Below are 19,873 nucleotides of genomic sequence, written 5' to 3'. Positions count from 1 at the left end.
GAAGGGCTACAGTAATCTTTTCATTTACGTATTTATTTACCCATTTAGCATTGTGTAACAATATGCTGCAGAATAGCCACTGAAGATGGGTGTTAAGGTCCCTTTCAGCCTAAGCCATTCTATGACCCCTGGAAATCTTCCAGTCAAACCCCTGGCTCAGACCATGGGTAGCTACATCATGTTTCTCAGGGCGCAGTCCTGAACTTCATCTTCTCTAAGCAGAATATCTAATATTAAAAAATAAAATTAAAAAATCCCAAACTCCCCTGACTACCTGTGATACACCTAAATTGCTCAGAACGTTTCTGATTCACAGTTGTTATTTACATCCTTTCCATAATTTATATCTTGCAGGTCAAAAGCAGTACCTGAATACACTATAACAAACTGGTACAGAAAACAAGATATTTGGTATTTAGTTTCATCAGAATCTAAAGCCCCTTTAAGTTTATAGTAAACAAGAAACACCTGAAAATAAGTACAAAAAAGTTCCCATATGAATTGTATAAATTAGATACTAAATAGTAAGAGAAATGTGGGCTTTATGCCATACACAGTACAATGACTGTTATTACACAGCCTGCTTTTTTCCTTTATTTTCAGAATGGGAGCTTTCCCTGCTGAATAAGGATTTACTACTTATATTACTTGGTAAAGATTTTTTTAGAAGCTTCAGCATGTTCTTCTCAACAGGCAATGCACAGTGATTGATCATTCTTTGCAATGAATTTACTATTTCAATAACTTTCAATATCAAGTGTTAGATATTTTATAAGTTAATTCATTTGGAGAAAAGGAGTCTCAGGGGAGAACTTATTGCCCTCTACAACCTGGAAGGAGGTTGTGGTGAGGTGGGAGTCAGCCTTTTCTCCCAGGTAACAGTGATAGGATGAGAGGTAATGGCCTTAAATTGCACCAGGGGAGGTTCAGGTTAGGTATTGGGAAAAAACTCTTCACAGAAAGAGTGATGAGGCATTTGCACAGGCTGCCCAGGGAGGTGATGGAGTCACTGTCCCTGGAGGTGTTCAAGAAACGTGTAGGTGTGGCACTGAGGGACACTGGGGTTGTGGTTGCACTAGGTGATCTTAGTGGTCTTTTCCAGCCTTAATGATTCTGTGACTTTCAAATGATACGTGGAAGCTACATATATTCCCATAAGAATTAATATTGGCCAAATCCAAATGTAAAATTACCTTCAGTTACTCGCCCACACATCAGTAGGCACAAACATGCCTCAGTGGTTTTGCAGGACTCAAGTTTTATGCACATCACTAGTAATCATGTTTAATACAACAGCACTCGGAGGTTAAATGTGAGAGCATCCAGTGCTCCCATGTATACTGTGTTTTCACACACACTGCTCATTACTGCACAGTAAAGAAACGCCTCAGTCTACATTTAATTCCTAACCCCTGTGATTTAGATTTGCTTTTATGAAGAGCCATTCTTTCCCAGCTAGGACATCTCAAATCTAGCACTGAAATGCATTTTTATTTTAAATTCAACTGACAACTCCACCTGATACTATTCTGCATGATGTGTAGAGTACCTCAGAGCTAATCAGATAATTTTCGAGTCTGGTTCCCACCTTGAACACAGAAGTGCCAGGCAGGTGTGGAAAGGAGTGGTGCCCTCTATTTTCAAATTAAGTAGATTACTTTTGAAATCTTGGCTTGACCAGCTGCACACATTGTTTCACAGGACCAGTAATCCAAGGCTTTAGCACAGAACACATTTCCTCACTAGGGTTAAAGAGATTTACCTTGTGAGGCTCGTTTACATAGCTCATTACATTATTGCTCTGCACTGTCCCCTTCCTGCTCTCATCACTCATGCAACATGCCATCTGCCCTGGCAAATCTAACTAGCCAGATGAACTGTTCATTTACCAGTGCAATTTGTGATGAAATATTAAGCACCTCTGAGAAGCTCCACTCAATGAAACAATCACCATCTTCTGCATAATTTGAGAGTCATGCACATCCAGCCAATAACACCGTACTGTTCAGACAAGAATAAGGTTATAACTAGGCTTTCCTCTTGGAATTACTCTACAGAAAGGGAGAGAAAAAATCATGCAGATTTAAAAATAAACAGTCTGGCTGTAAATCCCAACATGAATTTGTTATAAATGCTTCTTCCATGAAAGCTTTTCAAATCTAGGTGACAGGAAAACAGTTGGAATAAAACCTTTGGGAATGCTACGCTTGATGTTCGCTCAAACAATTCCGTTGAGCCAGTTCAGTTATAGTGCAATTCCAGCACTAATCAAATTATGCCAGAAATTCATTTATCCTTTTATGCATAATGTAACATACTAAGTTACTGTTCTGAAAAAAACTTCACGCTAACCAATAAGTACCGTGACTGAAGCATTCAACTTGTACTGAATGGGGATCTTCAGAACAACAGGAGAGAATTATATTGACAATATACATGACAATAAGTGCTTTCACATCATCTCATGCCACAGAATTTCCCCCCTTTCCCCTTCCTCTATAACAGACAGTGTCAATGGACTATGTATACACTGCTCAGTTCAGTGTTTTTCTGAATATGGATCAGTTTGACCCCATTTAGTGTCATAAATAAACAGCAACAATTAGTGTGAAATTAATGAATTAAAATAGCTTCAAGATTGTTTTTTCCTCTCTAATTATGACTCAGACTATAAACTAACTCTTGCAAGTCCAAGAAAACAGATTTATTAGATTTATTTTATTTCAGATTTATTAGCAGAGAAAAAAAATCTTTTGGGTGCTCTATAGCAAGTTCAGTTTATTGGCAATTTTAGAATACTTGCTTTGACCTGAGTGGAACTTTCATTGCTTCCTCAAAGTTAGAAAGCCTTTTGCCTTTGACTTTAGTTATAGTCAGATTCAGCTTCCTTTGAAGAAGTCTCCTCCAGTACGTAACCTAGGGTGCTTCCCTTTACTGCTGTTTAACTACCTTGTGGATCCACACACTTGCTCTATCCCTAATCCCAGGTCTACTCTGCACTGCAGGAGCCTCACCTCAAGCACTAAGTGCAGTTTTGGGTACCACAAGAAGGGAAGACCTACAGAGTGCTCAATGTAGGGCTACGAAAATGAGGAAGGGTCTAGAGGGCAGGATGCATCAGAAGCATGTGAAGTCCCTTGATCTGTTCAGCCCAGAACAGAGGAGACTAAGGGGAGCAACACTGACATTCCCTCAGTTCTAAAGCCCTCATACAAGACAACCTGCTAACCCTAGAGATAGCAAAAGGGAATTTCCTGCCCAATCATGTTGCACATTAAAGAAATAAAGTGCAAAATACCATAATCATAGAAAAACAAACAAAAAGGGAACCTTGCCATTGCACGTGCTTGCTAACATGTAAAATGATGCCCTACGACCTGATATTCTATGGTAAATGGTTGAATGGAGGTTAAAACCAGCAAACACAAACTAAATTGCCTAATTACTTCTCATCATATCTGCAATGTCAGCCTGCCTTGTTACCTTCTCCATTCAATACGGTGTTTCCTCCAACCAACATGATCATCTCCCATTCATATTCTCTGGCTGCATTCTTCAATTACATGATCAAAAGCAAGATATATATGCTATATTCCCAGCTTATCCTAGACTACTCTGTTTCTGTCTCCAGCCAAGACAAAAAGCAAATACATAATGAATGCATTTTACATCTTGTTAGACTTGGAAAGCACACACTGCTTTATTTGCAGGTGAAAAGACAAGCTACTAGACCACCTAGAAAAGAGCATTAACTTATAGTGGATGAGGTGCAGGGTGATGTGAGAGGGTTCAGGCAGTAGTATCCTACAGGCAAAGAGATGCATGAGCAGCCATGAACAGGAGTAGACTACGCTGAGTGAATTTTAATCAGCACAGGTAGGAGCAGGTGCACTGCAATTGCTGAAGATGCAGAACTGTAGTGCAGCAAGAGCTGCTGAATGTACATGCTGCAATAACCAGGATCTGAAATATCAGATTCCCTTTACAACCTTGACAGAAAATAACATAGATTTACAGAAGAAACTATACAGCAGTGGATTACATTAGCAACAGACTATGAATTCCATTCCTGCACAGAAAAAAAGTTCCCTAACCTCCCCAAAACACTGATGAAACTACAGAAGCTTTATTAGTCAGTTGTTATTAGTCAGGAAGACCAAACAAATAAATGCAGTCTTCCATAAAATATCCTCACACCTTAAAGCTGCCCCAGACTGAATATATTCCTGTAGCACAGTTACACACTTTCATTTCTGGGCACATTCTGCTTGTACTCAATGTACAGAGTAAAAGACTTCAAAGACTTGTCTTTAAAGACAAAAAATAGCCTATATGCTATGTACTATAGCTACTATACTGTCTGTTATAGTGCAGCCAGAACGAAAAATTTCTCCTTTGAAAATAACCTCCGCAGAGACTTTGTAGCTGTTCTTTGCTCCAAAGAAAGTTCTGTTCTTGTTGAAATGTTGAAGAGAGAAGTCTTCAGAAAAATCTTTGGAGTTCACAATACATTTGCATATATCATGAAGAAGACACCAAGACAAGTAAAAACCTTTGAAGAAGGATCCACACAGAAACTCCATCACCTCATATGCTGAAGACAATGAAACTTCCGCAATGCATTGCTTGTGCCACAGCAGCTACTTTTTGGGCATCTATTTTGTCTGTAGTAGCTACCTAAAGTTCTCTCCAGGCCACCATCTGGTAAGGATTTACAGCAGATTACAAGCAAAGATTTAACTTGGTACACTGTGCATGCTTGTCTGTTCGAGCACACTGCAGGGAATTAATTGTTCACAGGTTGTGTAACATACTGGACTTTATTAGAATTGTACATATTTCCATTGTATGAACAATAGCATTTTTCCTGCTCTTCACTTCTGTCCTCAGAAGCTCTCATAATCTGAGAAAAGCACAGAAAATCCTATCTCTATATTGCTATAGTGAATCACTGAAAATAAGAAAGCACATGATTGCTATGGGAGTCCTGCTGGTACCACTTTTTAATTACCTCAAGAAGTGGCTTTCTGGCAGCTTTATTGTGGTTTCTCAGAATTCCTTCCCTATATTTTTTCATTTCTGACCTTCTTGCAAAGGTCCAAATCTTCCACATTTTCTTACTGTGGCACATACATTGGATCAAAATCCTATCCAGACCATCCTTCACTCAAAAATCAAAGACAAAGGAAATGCTGCTACACTGAAGGAATGTGAAGGAATGCCTCACCTTTCTGTTTGTTCTGTATGGCAGCTTTCAGCTGAGCTACACATCCCAAACAGTACTTACTATCAGTAAAAATATTCACCACCATAACAGTTTTTTTTACACTTCACAAAAACAAAATAATTGGTGCATTTTCTGAGAACATAAAGCTCTCGACTATGTTAAAATGCAATATGGGTAATAATTAACTTTTTTCAGACAAGCAGAAAATATATCTGCACAGTGCAGACTGGTAAGCTTACACTAAGATGTATATACTGATAAATTCAAACTACACTATCTGTGGCAGCTGACTTCCCTTCTAACTCACTTCATTTTGTTCTCTTTTCCCAGGAAAGCAGTGATAGAATGAGAAGTAATGGCCTAACACAGCACCAAGTGAGTTTTAGGTTGGATATTAGGAAAAAACTATTATTTTAGAGTGGTGATGCATTGGCACAGGCTGCCCAAGGAGGTGGTGGAGTCATCATCCCTGGAGGTGTTCAAGAAATGTGGAGACGCAGCACTGAGCAATGTAGATCAGTGGTATGGTGGCAAGGGGTTGACAGTTTGACTAGATGATCTAAGTGGTCTTTTCCAATTTAACAGTTCTGTGATTCTATTATTTGCCTTTAAAAGACTTTCTCTCTCTCTCTCTTTCTCTCTCTCTCTCTCTCTCTCTCCACAAACATTTCATGAACTAGAAGTTACAAGAGAAAACGAGGTCCAATAATACATAGAGAGATAAGCACGTAAAAATAAAATGGAGGGGGAGAAGAGAAACCAAAATCGGTCTCACCAAGCCAAGAAGAACAGGGAGTTCTGTTGGCAGCCGAAAAATCCACTTGTGATACACAACCAGAGAAGGCAACTGACCCAAAACCTATTCCAACACACTTCTCACCATACAAGACACTCAACGTTTCAGATGTCCTGATTACAGTTCTGCTACCAGAGAGAGGGATATAAACTACCACTATATTCATGTAGTATGTTCTAAGACTGTGATTGTGCACTGGTATTTGAAAGGCAAAACACAGACAAACTGATGCTTAAACCTACTTTTCTCTTTCTCATGAAATACTATGTGGAATAGCCAATCCTTCAGAGACACCACGTAAAATGAATGCACACAGAATTTCAGGAGTTTAATTCAGCATTTTAGTGTAATTGCTGGTACATGAACACTATGCCACATCCAAAATAACTTATGTTACTCACACACTACACAAAGGAGCAATAATCAGCCAAATACTTACATTTTTAGGAGATAGTTTAATAAAATAGTCAATTTTTTTTTAATCCAGAACATTAATCAAGGCCACCCACTAAGATAATCCTGTCCTGTACTTCTCACTCCTCCCGTCCTTGCAACCAGAACCTCTGGGTTTGATGCACTCAGGTCTCAGCCCAATGCATGGATGCAGGGAACAACACTGACCAGCTCTTTGGTCGTACATCATGTCTCCCATAAATGTTGCATGGTCAGGATAGTTTCAATCCCTGCTCTGATATTTCCCCAGACTGCAACAGCTTTCCCAAGTCAGCTCTCACAGAAAACATCCAAACCACACACCAGCCACTGTTCCCAACAGACAGAGAGAACATAGCTGTCTCATCTGGAAGCTGGCTTTTTGCCTTAATGTTATCGAGGTTGCAATGCTGGATTGTCATTCTTCAATTGCTGCTGAAGTATGTTTTTCTCCTAGGCACAGCCAGCAGGCAATGTTAAACCAGATCACAATGAGCATTCAGGATACTGCAGAGAGAAGATTCCAGATACGTGTACAGCGGTAGATTTTCTCAGATTACCATATACGCCACACTGGTTACAACTGATTTATATATATTTTGCATAATGCCTGTCTCCATAAGGGACTCCTTGTTTACATAATCCTAATGAAATAAGCAGGATGACATTAGAGAAGTGTAACCTTCTTTTTTTTTCCCCCCTCCTATTCCAGTAGATAATCTATATAAACCTCCCTCACCCAAAAGCTCTGTCAATCCACAAAAAATCATTTTGACGAGCAATTTGCTGGATAGTCTATAGTTTGGAATAGTTTTGGGGAAAAAAAAAAAAAAATAAATATGCTTCTGGTGCCTATTACAAGTAGCAGACCTCAAGTCTTTGTCAGAAACTATTTCTGTGTTCCTTGTTTACATATGTATGCTATCAAGCAGAGCACCTCTTAGCTTCCCAGCATGAAACGAGCAATGATCTTTTAAACACTATTTCCTTAAGTGCATGTGAGTGGGCAGAGAAAAGAAGATGCTAATTTATCCTGTTATCTTCCTGCTGCTCAATATTTCACAGTATTTCTAATCTTAGACACAAGGAATTTCTTTCAGCATATACCCCATACGATCACACAAGGAAGCTCTGTAATTTCCCCCTCTTATTCCAGTTCTACCCACATCATACCAGCACTATTTACTATACATAACACCTATCAATGAAATCTGCCATTTTCATTTCAACTCTCCCCAGCTATTACCTGAAATTCATGTCACAGCTGAGGCCACAGTACTGAAAAAAACCAAACCACACTATACAGTTGCAGTGAAGGCAGTGACTCCACAGCTCAATGAAATGGTCATTTCACAACACAGCTTGGCCAATCTAACAGCTACCTCACTAAGAGGCAGGTCTTACTCTCAGAGAACCCTCCCTTCCTCTCAGTTCCTGCACCAGCAATTGCATCTGTGCTCCCAAACCAACTCCAGGAGGCAAGCAATAAGAAAGAAATCAACCCACATGCCACAAGGAGTAGGTGTTAAAAACTAGCACAAAAAGGCAGTATATCACATCAGCGCAGCTCCATTCCTGAACTGATACTGAGACTTCACACAATTGGAAAAGGATATTTCAGTATAAGCTTTTACAGAAGTTCGTAATCGCTTTGGAAAACTGAGTGCTGCCTTATGTTGCTGAACTGCAGCACCTGAACTGAAGTCAGAAGCAGTGTGCACGCAGTTCCTTCTCATCCAACACACCTAATGTATTAAAAAAAAACAAACACACATATCACACAATATCTGTATTTTGCTGGATACACAATGGTATCCAGAAAAGAAGGAACACTTTTCCATTGCAGCTGTACTAGCTAGGGATACTCTGCTTATATTCACCTAAAAATTATGTGATTTTTTTAATGTTAACGTAAAAAACATTACAACTGCTGAATACGCTCATGTGACACAATTTCAGGAACAGAGGACACAAAACAAACTTGCTAAACTCCATGACTTGCAGCAGCTTTGAAAGATGCTGAAACTGCTCAAAACACGAGACTCTGCAAACAGAACTGAGAGGTGCAGTTCAGGTCTACGAAACTGCTTACTGTTCTTTCCCATAAGGAATATACATTCAACTCTCCACACCATACTCTGCCTAGTAAGGTCCTGCATTCACATTTGCATTAAAGTTTCATTTCTGCTTCAGCAGAAATGGTGCAATCCAGAAGTAGAAGCATTTACAAAGCAGCTGTAATTAAAAGTATGCAGCATAACTGTCTAGCAATATGCTCAGGTACAGCACAACAAGGTGAACGTGCCTTAAATTTTTGTCTTATTTTATCTAAAAAGAAAAGGAACTTCAGCTTGGTTCTTTCGTGAACTCCCTGCATATTAGTTACAAGACACAAGCTGTGAAACTGAAGATTTGTTGTGCAGATCCCGCTGGCAAGTGGAATTTCAGATTAAAATCGTCTTACTGCAACTAACATGTAGTTTCCATGGGAACAAAGCCACGCTAAGACAGCCACACAGCCAGGGCTCACACTGACCATGCCCTTTCTACACTAAGCTCATATCTGCAGGTCCCCAGCACAACAGGTGATGCACACCACGTCACACGTGCAAACTGACTTAACTTTATTAACATGCCAAGCTTCAGTTTGCAACAAATTCTAAGCAAAACAAAAACCTGCAGCCTGTTTTGGTAGATGTCACTTAGCACTTAATTGAGTGCTGGAAGCAACCTATAACTTTTGTTATCATCTGTTCATTGTAAACTAATAAGATGTTAACAGTAAGGAATAACAAGCCTACAGTCTCAACAGCAGCACTATCCTCTTCATGTTAGAAACAGACAAATCAAGGCACTGCATGACTGAAGAGACCAACTGAGCATCATGCAGCAAGCCAGTGACCAAGCAGATTCTTCCACCCCAGTATGTCATTAACTCCTCACAGGGGTCCAGAGCGAATCACTCCCATTGCAGCAGTACATTATCTAGTAAAGGCAAAAGTATTTGACAGATGAAGCTGGAAGCAGGATCTGTTCACACTCGCTGAAGCACTGCAATCAGATATCCAATCAGTACAGCACTGTCATTAAAGACTCAGCGATTTAAGCAAACCTGAAGGGTTGCAGCTCCTTGCTCAGGTTCTGTCAGTGTGCTTTACTCAACAACTGCATTTAATCCCATTAATAACTTACCTATTAAATCTGAACTTAGATTCAGCTGCGTGCCCACAAACCTTATGGTATGAGCAACACACCTAGTCTGAAGCTATGCAAACAGTTTCTCAGCTTTAACTAAAAAGGAAGTAAAAACAAAACCAAAAACAAACTCATAGAATACCTCATGGCTGATTTTCTTTTTAAATAATCACTTTCAGCTTTAAAGTAACTAATAAGAACATTTAAATAAATTTGCATGCAATTGAAAAACTTAAGAACAACCTTTCCCAAGGACTTCATCTTTTGCTTTATCACAAGCTAGGAAGCTCATGCTAGCTTCCTTCCTAAAGGCTTTATCGGGACTTAAGGTGTACAGAACTGCAACATCAGAGCACTACTGGAAGCACACAAATGACTTGCAAAGGCAGGAATATCTATCTGCATGCAGTTAGGCAATCCTGTCACTTTTCATATTTTTTTTCCTTCTTTTTCCTCCCAGCTAAGCATAACTGTAGATTGGAAAAGCAAACATTAAGTACTTCCAAGTACTAGGGGGAAAAAAAAAAATAAGGTTTCTAAGATCAAAGTTATAAGTTGATACAGAGCTCTGCCTGTGAGCCATATTTCTACCCTATGTTGTGGTTATGTGCACTACTCTAGGGCATCAGCCTGGAACAAACTCTTCTGGAGCTCCAGACCAACAGCAGTGATGATGTTTTGAGTCAGACACACCGAAACAGCTTTCTGTGCATACTTGTGATTAATGTTTATTTTCATCTCTGAATCAGAATTAATCCTATTTCAAGTTGGCAGTTTAAAAAAAAAAAAAAAAAAAAAAAAAAAAGCATTTCAAATATTTAACTACACTATTAATACACTGAATGTGAAAATAGAACAGCATATGGCAAAAGAGATTAAGAGGATTAACCAATTAAATGGTATGACTCAAACTGACATGATCCGTCAAATCTGTGTTTTGCAGTGAGGTACGTGGGGGCATGGGAAAAGCACTTCACCTAAAGAAAGCACTGAAAGCCAAACTTCTGAGAACATCTGGTTTGGCTGGAAACATCTGTTGGGAGGGAATGAGATGAGTGACACGTGCAAAACATACGAGGTAAGCAAAAGTGATTTACTATTAGATGGTTCCTTTCTCTTTAATGCTGTATTTCACAACAATCCACACACTTGAGGTTAGAACTTAACACAAACAACTCCATGTGACTTGACAGCAAATTCTATACTCAATAATCATTTGTACGTGAAATTTAATATTATGTGACCAAAGCATACAAGGCTATAGACCATATTCCTGTTACTACAAAGGCACAGTAAACATCTCACTGAACTCAGGTTTCCATAATCAAAAGAGTAAAATATTCAAGTGAGCCTCTGGACAGAACAAAGGCCTTTTTCTGAGAGCTGAATGCAGACAGCTCAGCATATCACATCTCATGAGAGTAAAATAGTTCATCTGCACATTTCATGGCAGGAAAGAGGCCACAAAAGCAGAGGCATCTGGAAAGCGTTCCTTCAAAAGGTGACATTCCTGCCAGCTTCATGCAACGGCCCTCAGTACACCTGGAGTAAAGCCTGCTGGGAAGACAGATAATGCAGGGAATAAGTCAGACCTTTGCTCCCCAGGTTAACCTCAAGATCTCCAGGCACTTGTCTGAATACAATTAATTCATTTGACTTCATTCTTCTACAGCTATTGAAGAAATGGCAAAAAATACAAGCAAATAATCATTGGTACGTATTATACAGGCATGTAACCAAAGAATTTAAGATGTTAAATTAGTAAAGGATTTAATATAATTGAAATATATACTACAAAATAATATAATCTTCTTTTATACATAGCCACAGCTAAAATGCCAAAATTAATCAGTAGCAAACCAAAGCTGTTCTTAGGTCATTAAAACTTCACCTTGGCATTATTTAGAATATTAAGATTATACGAACATTGGCATTTTCTTCGGACAGCTAAATGAAACAAAAAGCACACTGAAAAGTTCCACTGATACAACTACAAACCCCACAAACACACAGATCCCAAAAGCACATTTCAAGCAATGTAGTCTCATTAAGCACACACTTTTCTCATGTCTCCGCTTCTCCTTTAGAAGAACTCAGTAGAAAAGGAATGGAAAAGAAAGAGATGCAGTTTCATTCTTAACTCTGGATCACAAAGGAACACAAAGTTGCACGCTTGCATAATGGAAATGGATTTATGAGAGTTGACTGGATGAAGATATGGAAACAAAAGGAGTTTATTTCTAGTTGCTACGTTTCTATGATCCTTCTGAGAGTACATCCCATAAAGCTGTATTTTAAGAAGAACGTTTATCACAATATGCAAATCTTAATGAGCTGTTTTTTATGGATTTAATATTAAATACAAAGCAAATCAAGCTTTACTCCTGCAAATTATGCTTTACTCCTAACCCCACATTTCTGAGTGCACATAAGAAAAAACAGCCTCGAATGTATCAATGACAGCTTTGAGATATCTAAGAAGTGCTGTGAAATTTCATTAACATTTCATTTTTCATTAATAACACCCAACTATGCAGAACAGAACAATGTTATCTGACATGATACTGTGCACATTCCCAGGCCACGCTGCATGCTACTAATAAAGCCCCCACTAGCATTTACTTCCAAATTACCATCTTGGTATCTACAATAATGTGAATGAATCAGTAACAAATCTTAAAGTGAAAAACAAAAACAATTTTGTTTGCTTACCTTGAGGAAAAGGATTGGGCTGCACTAGATACAGGAAGGCATGGACTACTTTAAACAAGATTCCTATTGGCCCAGGTTCATGGTATGCACCTGTATCATATGTCTTGGCAGGTACAAATCCAAAATCCAAAGTCCCAGGAGGCGGCTTGTATATAGGCTGAACCTCTGAAATAGTACCTCCACAAAACAACAGCAGCAGCAGACAGAGTTCCACAGCCATGGCTAGCAGTATTCATAAAATTTGAGGTAGAGGTAGTTTTCCCACCAACTCCAGAAATCTTCAGTACGTTCACTTAGGAGCTAGATTTCTCAACAGCAAAGCACTGGTGCCCTCACACCTTTATTCTTTAACATCCGTCTTCTTGTTCTGGAGTGGTACAGGAGCTGCTCATGGAAGTGACTCAGCGCACCATCTCTAGTAAAAGAAAGAAAGAAAAAACTCTGAGCTCATTAAGGTATTGGCATGCAAGCAGAAATTGCGAGATACCTGCAAGAGAGGAAACAGAGGAAAAAAAGAACTGAAGTCTGTGAATAAAATGGTCTGCTACACATGCTGTACTTGAAAGAGGGATAAAAACAATTACGCACAGTTCCAGGTCAATGAGTTTTCAAAAACAAAGCAGAGCACTGGGACAGCTCCAGAGAAAATATGCAAAATTAAAGGTAGAACATACAAACTGCAGTTCTAACTAAACACAGTATGTCACATCACAGTAGTTTGCATTCAGTCAGCTACCTCTAGTTACTATAGAGGATGACAACTACTAGTTATATCTTGCAGTTTCTTTAATCTGTAACTTTTTAGTTTTTAGCACTCCCACTTCCCTCCCCACAAACAACCTTGCAGATGGCACTTCGTGACACCCATTTCATAGCTAAGGCCGAAGACTGATCTCAAGAAAGAATTTAAGCTTCCACTTGTTTTGACAGTACATAACTTTTTATCACTGAAAACTTAATGAGAAAAAAAATCTACTGTCCTCCTGAAAGATAACGGTGCATGTCCTCAATTGCTTTCTATGAACTCAAACTTTCACAACGTTCTCCTTCAAAGCCCGAGCAGCCAATAGTTTTCAACAATGTCTTGTTGAAGTTGAGTAGCATTAAGATGACTCTGGATGCCTATAAAGTGTTAAGAATGTTGTCAGTCTACAAAACCACAACACTTTCATCTACTGTCAAAAAAGAAAAACAAGCAGAAAATCCCTCAGTTTCCAACAAAACACTTGGCCACATTTTCACCTACCTGGAGCTAGCTAACACTCCTTCACCGCAGCATGGGCCACAGTGCTCTCCAAGGAAGAACTCCCTCCTCTCCAAAAAAAACAAAACAAAACAAAATCCAACATAAAACGACTCAAAAAAAGACCCCACAACCAATAAAAGGCAGTGTTTACTCTCTCTTGACTTTGGAAGTCATCCATCAGACTGGCTCACTCCTGGAAAGCCTTCACCCATTGACCAGAATGCCACCAGTGGGGATGACTGGGAACGCACCACTCACAACCAGCCACCACCTGAAAGCAGGGAGCACCCAGTGCAAAACAACAACAGTGGGCAAAGCAACACTGCAATCACAGCTGCAGCCAGCCCAAAGCCACAGCAGCTTCTTCACTTCCAAGGTGCTTCCACATCAAAGGAGGTCTGAAGACAAAAACACTTCTGAAGTTGGTAGCAAGGTGAGTCTTCGTCTCTCCCATGTTTTACATTCCCTGGTAAAACACACGCTGCCTATCTGAAAGCCAGCACTGACTCACTGGAAATCACATGGCAGGCTTGTTTACTGCTCCTTCCTGTATGCAGAAGTCTGACTAGCATCAAGAAAAACATGGAACACAGAAATACAAAACCTGATCAAAGAACTAGGGACAATCTTGTTTCCCTGAAACCCAATCTAGCTAAAAAGGAAAACTTAAATCTATTTTTCCACCCAATGCCCAGTGAAAACCAAGAAAAACAGTTATATAATCCCATGAACATCAGAGTTACCAAGCCATACTGAAAGAGCCAATGTTATGTGTTTCTCTCTATATAACGCCCAACACTGAAATATAAAATCTTAGCAGACATAAAAAAAAAAAAATATGGATTTCCATTCCAGAAAGATATGCTTAGTTAAATAATAATGCCAGAAAAAAAAAAATTATCACAGGACCGTTTAGTTGGAAAGAACCTTTAAATGCCATCTGGTCCAAGTGCCCTGCACTGAACAGGGACACCTACAGCTGGATCAGGTTGCTGAGAGCCCCATCCAGCCCAACCTCGAATGTCACCAGGAATGGGGCAGCCATCACCTCTCTGGGCAACTTGTGCCAGTGCTTTGCATAATTTTTTTCCTTCCTTATATCCAATCTAAATCTCACCTCTTTTAGTTTGAAACCATTTCCCCTTATCCTATCACAACAGACCGTGCTAAAGAGTCTGTCCTTTCTTACAGCCCCCCGTCAGGTACTGAAAGATTGCACTCAGGTCTCCCTGGAGCCTTCTCTTCTCCAGGCTGAACAGCCCCAGCTCTCTCAGCCTGTCCCCATAAGAGAGGTGTTCCATCAATTATCCAGCTCCAACATATTATTTTTCCCCCTTCAATCATTTCTTGAGACTGAGATTCTTGAGATTTTGCTCAGCACAATTTTCTTTAATACACCTGCCACACCATGGCTGAATGCAGAAATCAAAAGAAAATGCAAATTGCTTTGATGGCAGTTTATTATCAGATCTACAAAAACTGCACGGAATAAAGTATCACAAAATCCCAATTAAGTGCAATAGATTTTTATTTTCTCCTAATGACAAATCTGAGAAGGTTGTGCAAGTTCAATAAAATAAACCAAGCTGAACTGTTACTAAAAAGTTGGAACACTTTCTGTGTAAATTTGAGTGCTCTGGAGACTTCTCAATGCACTCCAAGAGCTCAGCAAATCAGGAGATAACACACACCATCTCTGACCCCTGCAGAAGTTACAGACACAGACAAAAACAGGCTGAAAACACTACATGGGAATGCTAGGGGTGTTTGTGAATGATAAAACTGGAGAGGAAGATGACCATAACTGGTGTCCTAAGGCAGAGCTAGAAGACAGGGCATGTTTTCTGTTGTGAGCTGTTATGTTAGAGAGAAGGGGGAAGAGGAAGATGCATACAACTGTTTTTTGTTTCCCTACCCCAAACAGACCAAATTTTATGCTAAGGACAATTTAAACTAGATCTAATTGTACAAATGGGAAAACAAAGCAGTACCAACACGTCCTTCTGATGTTGAAAAATAATGCCTGGCAGAAGAGTGAACTCATCCACTAGCTGATATTGAATCCTGGCGGTTTCACAAAAAGGACGCTACTGAAATTGCAAGGACACTACCTGTACTGCAGACACAAACAATGTATTGCTGAATAGAGATGTACAACCACCTTTCCACTCCGAAGACACTACAGAAATCTCCAGGTCGGTATAATTTTCAGCTGAGCCTTTATGAAATTCAGTATTTCTCAAAAAGCAGGCAGGCATCTTGCAAATCAAAGAACCTGCAGCATTCAACCAGATGTGCTCCTTCTCCCATTACTGGCAAAGCCATCGCAATGAACTTGGTGTATACAGGCTTATTGAGTGATCCCTTCAGGCTGACACCAAATCGTCCCTAAACTATATAAAGGCTTCATTAATAGTGAGCAGGAACTTGCAGAAGCACTATTAAACCTATAACTCAGGCTACCTGTGAGCATTCAATAGCTGTTCAACCTACCTAAAAATAACTCTGATGTAACAAGCTCCCCGTAGTTACCTTCATCTCAGTAACTATAAAAAAAAAAACTCACAACCTGAGCTGGAAGCATATTAGTAGCTGAATATGCTAGATGAACAGTGCTGAAAGCGAAAAAAAAAATCAATCCATGAAATTGTGAGAAGTGCAAGTGTGGTATATGAATAGAAATGACATATATACCATTCATGATAATCCTCACTGCAGCGTGTGGCCGTCTCATTTCCTACAAAGCAGTGTGACATCAGCACGAGTTTGCTTGCACAACTTGTGCCATGTTCAAGCAAACAGGGAGAGAAAAATCAACTGTGTGAACCTTCGGAGTGCTTCCAATAATTATCAAGTAAGGTGTTCATTTCATTACTATTTTGATTAAGAAAATAACCATCTGTTAACTATGGAAGATGTGTAGCAATTAAAACTTTATTTTCTGTGCAGTTTGCAAGCATCCACTTTACAAGAGTGGAGCTTATGCTTTTTATTCTGCAGCTGTCACCTAAGTATCCCACATAAGTCACTAAACTGAATTCTTAGGCTTTTTTTTTTTTTTTTTTTTTTTTAAAAAAGCACTGTGTGGAGAACATCATCACTGCTTCGTCCTGTGTGCTGCAATATTATCACATCATATTAAAAAACAAACAAACTGCAGTGCTTTCCAAAACCAATAATGCTTCAGCAACTGCAGTGCAAGTTTGAGAAGAAGAGACAAATTGAGATGCAGAAGTTCAGTAACTGCTGTTATGATGGTACCTACACTAATGAGCAGAACTCAGAAGCATTGTGATATTCTCCTCAGAAGCATCACGATGCCCCACTCTTTGTTACTACAGGACCGGCCTCCCATTTAACATTGCAATCCATGCAAATACAACTCTGCAGTGCAGTCATGTGGCTATGATTAACCCTGTGAACTGAAATTCAATCAACCAGAGGCTACATTGCTCAAACTCAATGTGGAAGCCTCTTGGCAGCAAACCAGGTCAGAACAGGGGAAGAAGCAGCTGTCCGCAGGAAGCCCACCCTGAAAAGCTGGCTGCATTTGTTATGTTTTTTAATTAGTCATTTGAAAACCAGAGTCCATAATACCCTTCAAGGTTCGAGCGAAAGCAACCAGCGGAAGACTGAAATTAATTATGACAGTCATAACACAGGTAGCTACAGCTGGCCTTCAACTCCCGGATATGCATTAAAACAAAACTGCAAATGAGATACATTACAGCCAGCTAGCCAGACGCCATCAAGTCAGAAAGGTACAGTTTTCTGACACAATCTCTCTCAAGCCTACCAAGGATTGCAACCTGTTGCCATAGGAGTAGAATGCAAATAAGCCCAGTAAGCACCAGGGACTGCAGAACTGCCTGATGGCACCTACACAAACAAAATCCCCCCCCCCCCCCCCGGAAGCTACAGGAGGCACCTGCTGTGCTTGTTGGTGCTCAATGCAAAGCACTCAAGTCTGGAACATGGGTATGTGGAACCCAGGTTAGCGTTGAGCTGCTAGCTGGTTGTGTATGAAGTACACAAATATACACAACACTCCCCCACTCCCCTAACAAACAAAACCAGCAGAACCAAGAAAACCCACTCACCAACCAGCCAACCCCACACTGTCTGCTGCTATAGAAGTCACAGCAGTTTACTAACATATGCACACAAATAAACTCCAAGTGAGATATCTTCCCAGAAGATCTACCGCTCTGACTTTCTGCCTAAAAGTTTATGTTTTCACTAAATGATCCAAAACCAAATACCTAATATGAGGCTAAGCGATGCGTTTACCCCGGTGCTCATAAAGCCTTTTCTTGGGAGAGCACTCCTCAGCATCACTTGAACACCACAAAGCCATCCCATAATTAGAATTGCTTTTCGGCAACGGGAACGAGCGAGGGCTGAGCGCAGCCCCAACAGCAGACCGGACTGCGCTCCCTCGCAGCTCGGACCAAGTTTCCCTCATCTTTACAATTACTTGCGCCGGCGAGGCTCAGCCCCCTGCCACGCCGCCAAGTCCTCGATCCGCACAGCAGCGCGGGCGCCTCAGCTCTGCCTCTGCCGGAACGCGGACCGCTCGGTAGTTTCTCCGGCCGTTTCCCCCTGCACGGCGCTCGGATGGCGATAAGCGATGCCTGTCGCCGCAGCCGCCCCGCCGCGCTCCCCTCGCCGCGGAGAGGCCGAGCCGCCCCAGGTGCGGCACTCGCCGCAGCGCGCTCCCACGGCGGGAAGGGGCGAGCCGCCCTCCTTGCCCGCAGCCACCATTCCGCCGCAGCGCCGAGGCGGGGGGTTTCCTCCCCGCGACGAAGCAATGCGGAGGGCCCCCCCACCCAGGGGCCGGACATCCCCGGAGCTCTTCGCTCCTCTCTCCCCGTCCCCGCCGCCCGGCTCTCCTCCGCGGGCGGACCCGCCCTGGCTCCCCGCACGCCGCCGTGCCGCAGCCTCTTCCTTTCCCGCAGCCGGAGCCATCCCCTCCGCTCCCACAACCGGCTTCTCCCGGCACCCAAACCGAGCCCTCCTCCCGGCTCGCTCCCCTCACCCGGTTCCCGAGGAAGGAGCTCTCCCGCGCCGCCGCCGCACTTTCTCTCCGGGAAGGGCAGCACTTGTGCCGCCCGCAGCGGGAGGAGCCCCGCCCCACCTGCCGCCCCTCCCCGCGCACACCGCGCCCGGCACTCACCGGCGGAGCGCGGTCGGGGAGACGGTCCTGGCTCGGCCCGCTCCGCCTCAGAGCGCAGCGGCGGTGCCGTCCGCGCATGGATTACGGAGGGCGGGCTCTGCCCCGGGCCGGGCTGCGGGACCACCCCGGCGGGCCGGGGCCGGAGGAGGGAGAGGGGGAGGAAGAGGAGGAGCGTGAGGCGTTTCGCCCCACTGGGCGCCGTGGGGGCGGCCCGGGGGCTCGGGCCGGGCTGCGGCGCGGTGGGTGCGCTGCGGACGCGACCTGTTGCTGGGCGGGCTGCGGCAGCGCGGGCACGGCTGTCCTCCCCGCCGGGTTACCTCTCTCATCAGTTGTTGTAAGAACATCTCGTTTCACTCCTCCCGGTGGATGCCCTTCTTTCCTGACAAGGTTATCGCCTCTTTTGGGATTGGAGTCCATGTTTTTTCTTCAAAGTGACTTTGTTTCTGAGCCCAGTGACACCTCGGTCAGACAAGATGCAACTTTCCTTATGCCATGCCACAGTAACACACTTCCAAAGGCTCCTGCGCTTTCCTCAGTTGCCCTCTGTGATTTTTATTTGCAGTTTTGGTATTTCAAAACTGCACCCCTCATTGCAATATCAAGTCATTGGGTTTGGGAACAATTTCTACAACTCTTACCAGACCCTCCACTGCCCAGCATCACCACTCAGGGCAAAGCAGGAACTTCTGCTGGACATCCAGGACCACACTGGCTCCTCAGAGGTCCTGAAAGCACTGATGGAGAGGACACTGATGGAAATGACTTCGTGCAAGTAGAAAGATACCAAGGATGGGAGGGGGAGGGCTTTAACCTAGAAGAGAGGAGATTTAGGTTAGATGTTTGGAAGAAATTCTCTACTCAGAGAGTGGTGAGACACTAGGGCAGGCTGCCCAGAGAAGCTGTGGGTACCCCATCCCTAGATGCCAGGGATAGATGGGACCCTGGGCAGCCTGAGCTGGTGAGTGGCAGCCCTGTCCACTGCAGGGGGTTGGAATTGGATGGGCCTTAATGTCCCTTCCAACCCCAACCATTCTGTGATTCTATGAAACTAAGGCTTCTGCTATTGCAGGAGGCTGTCTTGCTATTATA

General features: G+C 42.1%; 1 protein-coding gene across 8 annotated transcripts in view; it reads right to left on the bottom strand.

The window, feature by feature from the left end:
- The window catches only part of PROM1 (prominin 1), a 59,762-nt gene extending 40,845 nt beyond the window's left edge, over positions 1-18,917 (bottom strand). For 7 of the 8 annotated variants that reach the window (XM_048941507.1, XM_048941512.1, XM_048941509.1 and 4 more), the window contains exons 1-2: positions 18,647-18,758; positions 12,363-12,777 (exon numbers count right to left, since the gene is read on the bottom strand). In XM_048941507.1, the coding sequence (XP_048797464.1) occupies positions 12,363-12,582 (220 nt within the window). In that variant the 5' untranslated portion in view covers positions 12,583-12,777; positions 18,647-18,758. Of the gene's footprint in view, positions 1-12,362; positions 12,778-18,646; positions 18,759-18,784 lie in introns of those variants that run through there. The other variant, XM_048941508.1, reaches the window with a different exon arrangement.
- Positions 18,918-19,873: the final 956 nt, after the last annotated feature.

This window comes from Lagopus muta, chromosome 4 (assembly GCF_023343835.1).
Source record: "Lagopus muta isolate bLagMut1 chromosome 4, bLagMut1 primary, whole genome shotgun sequence".
NCBI classification, from domain to species: Eukaryota; Metazoa; Chordata; class Aves; order Galliformes; family Phasianidae; genus Lagopus; species Lagopus muta.
This window is presented reverse-complemented; position numbering and strand designations above follow the sequence as displayed.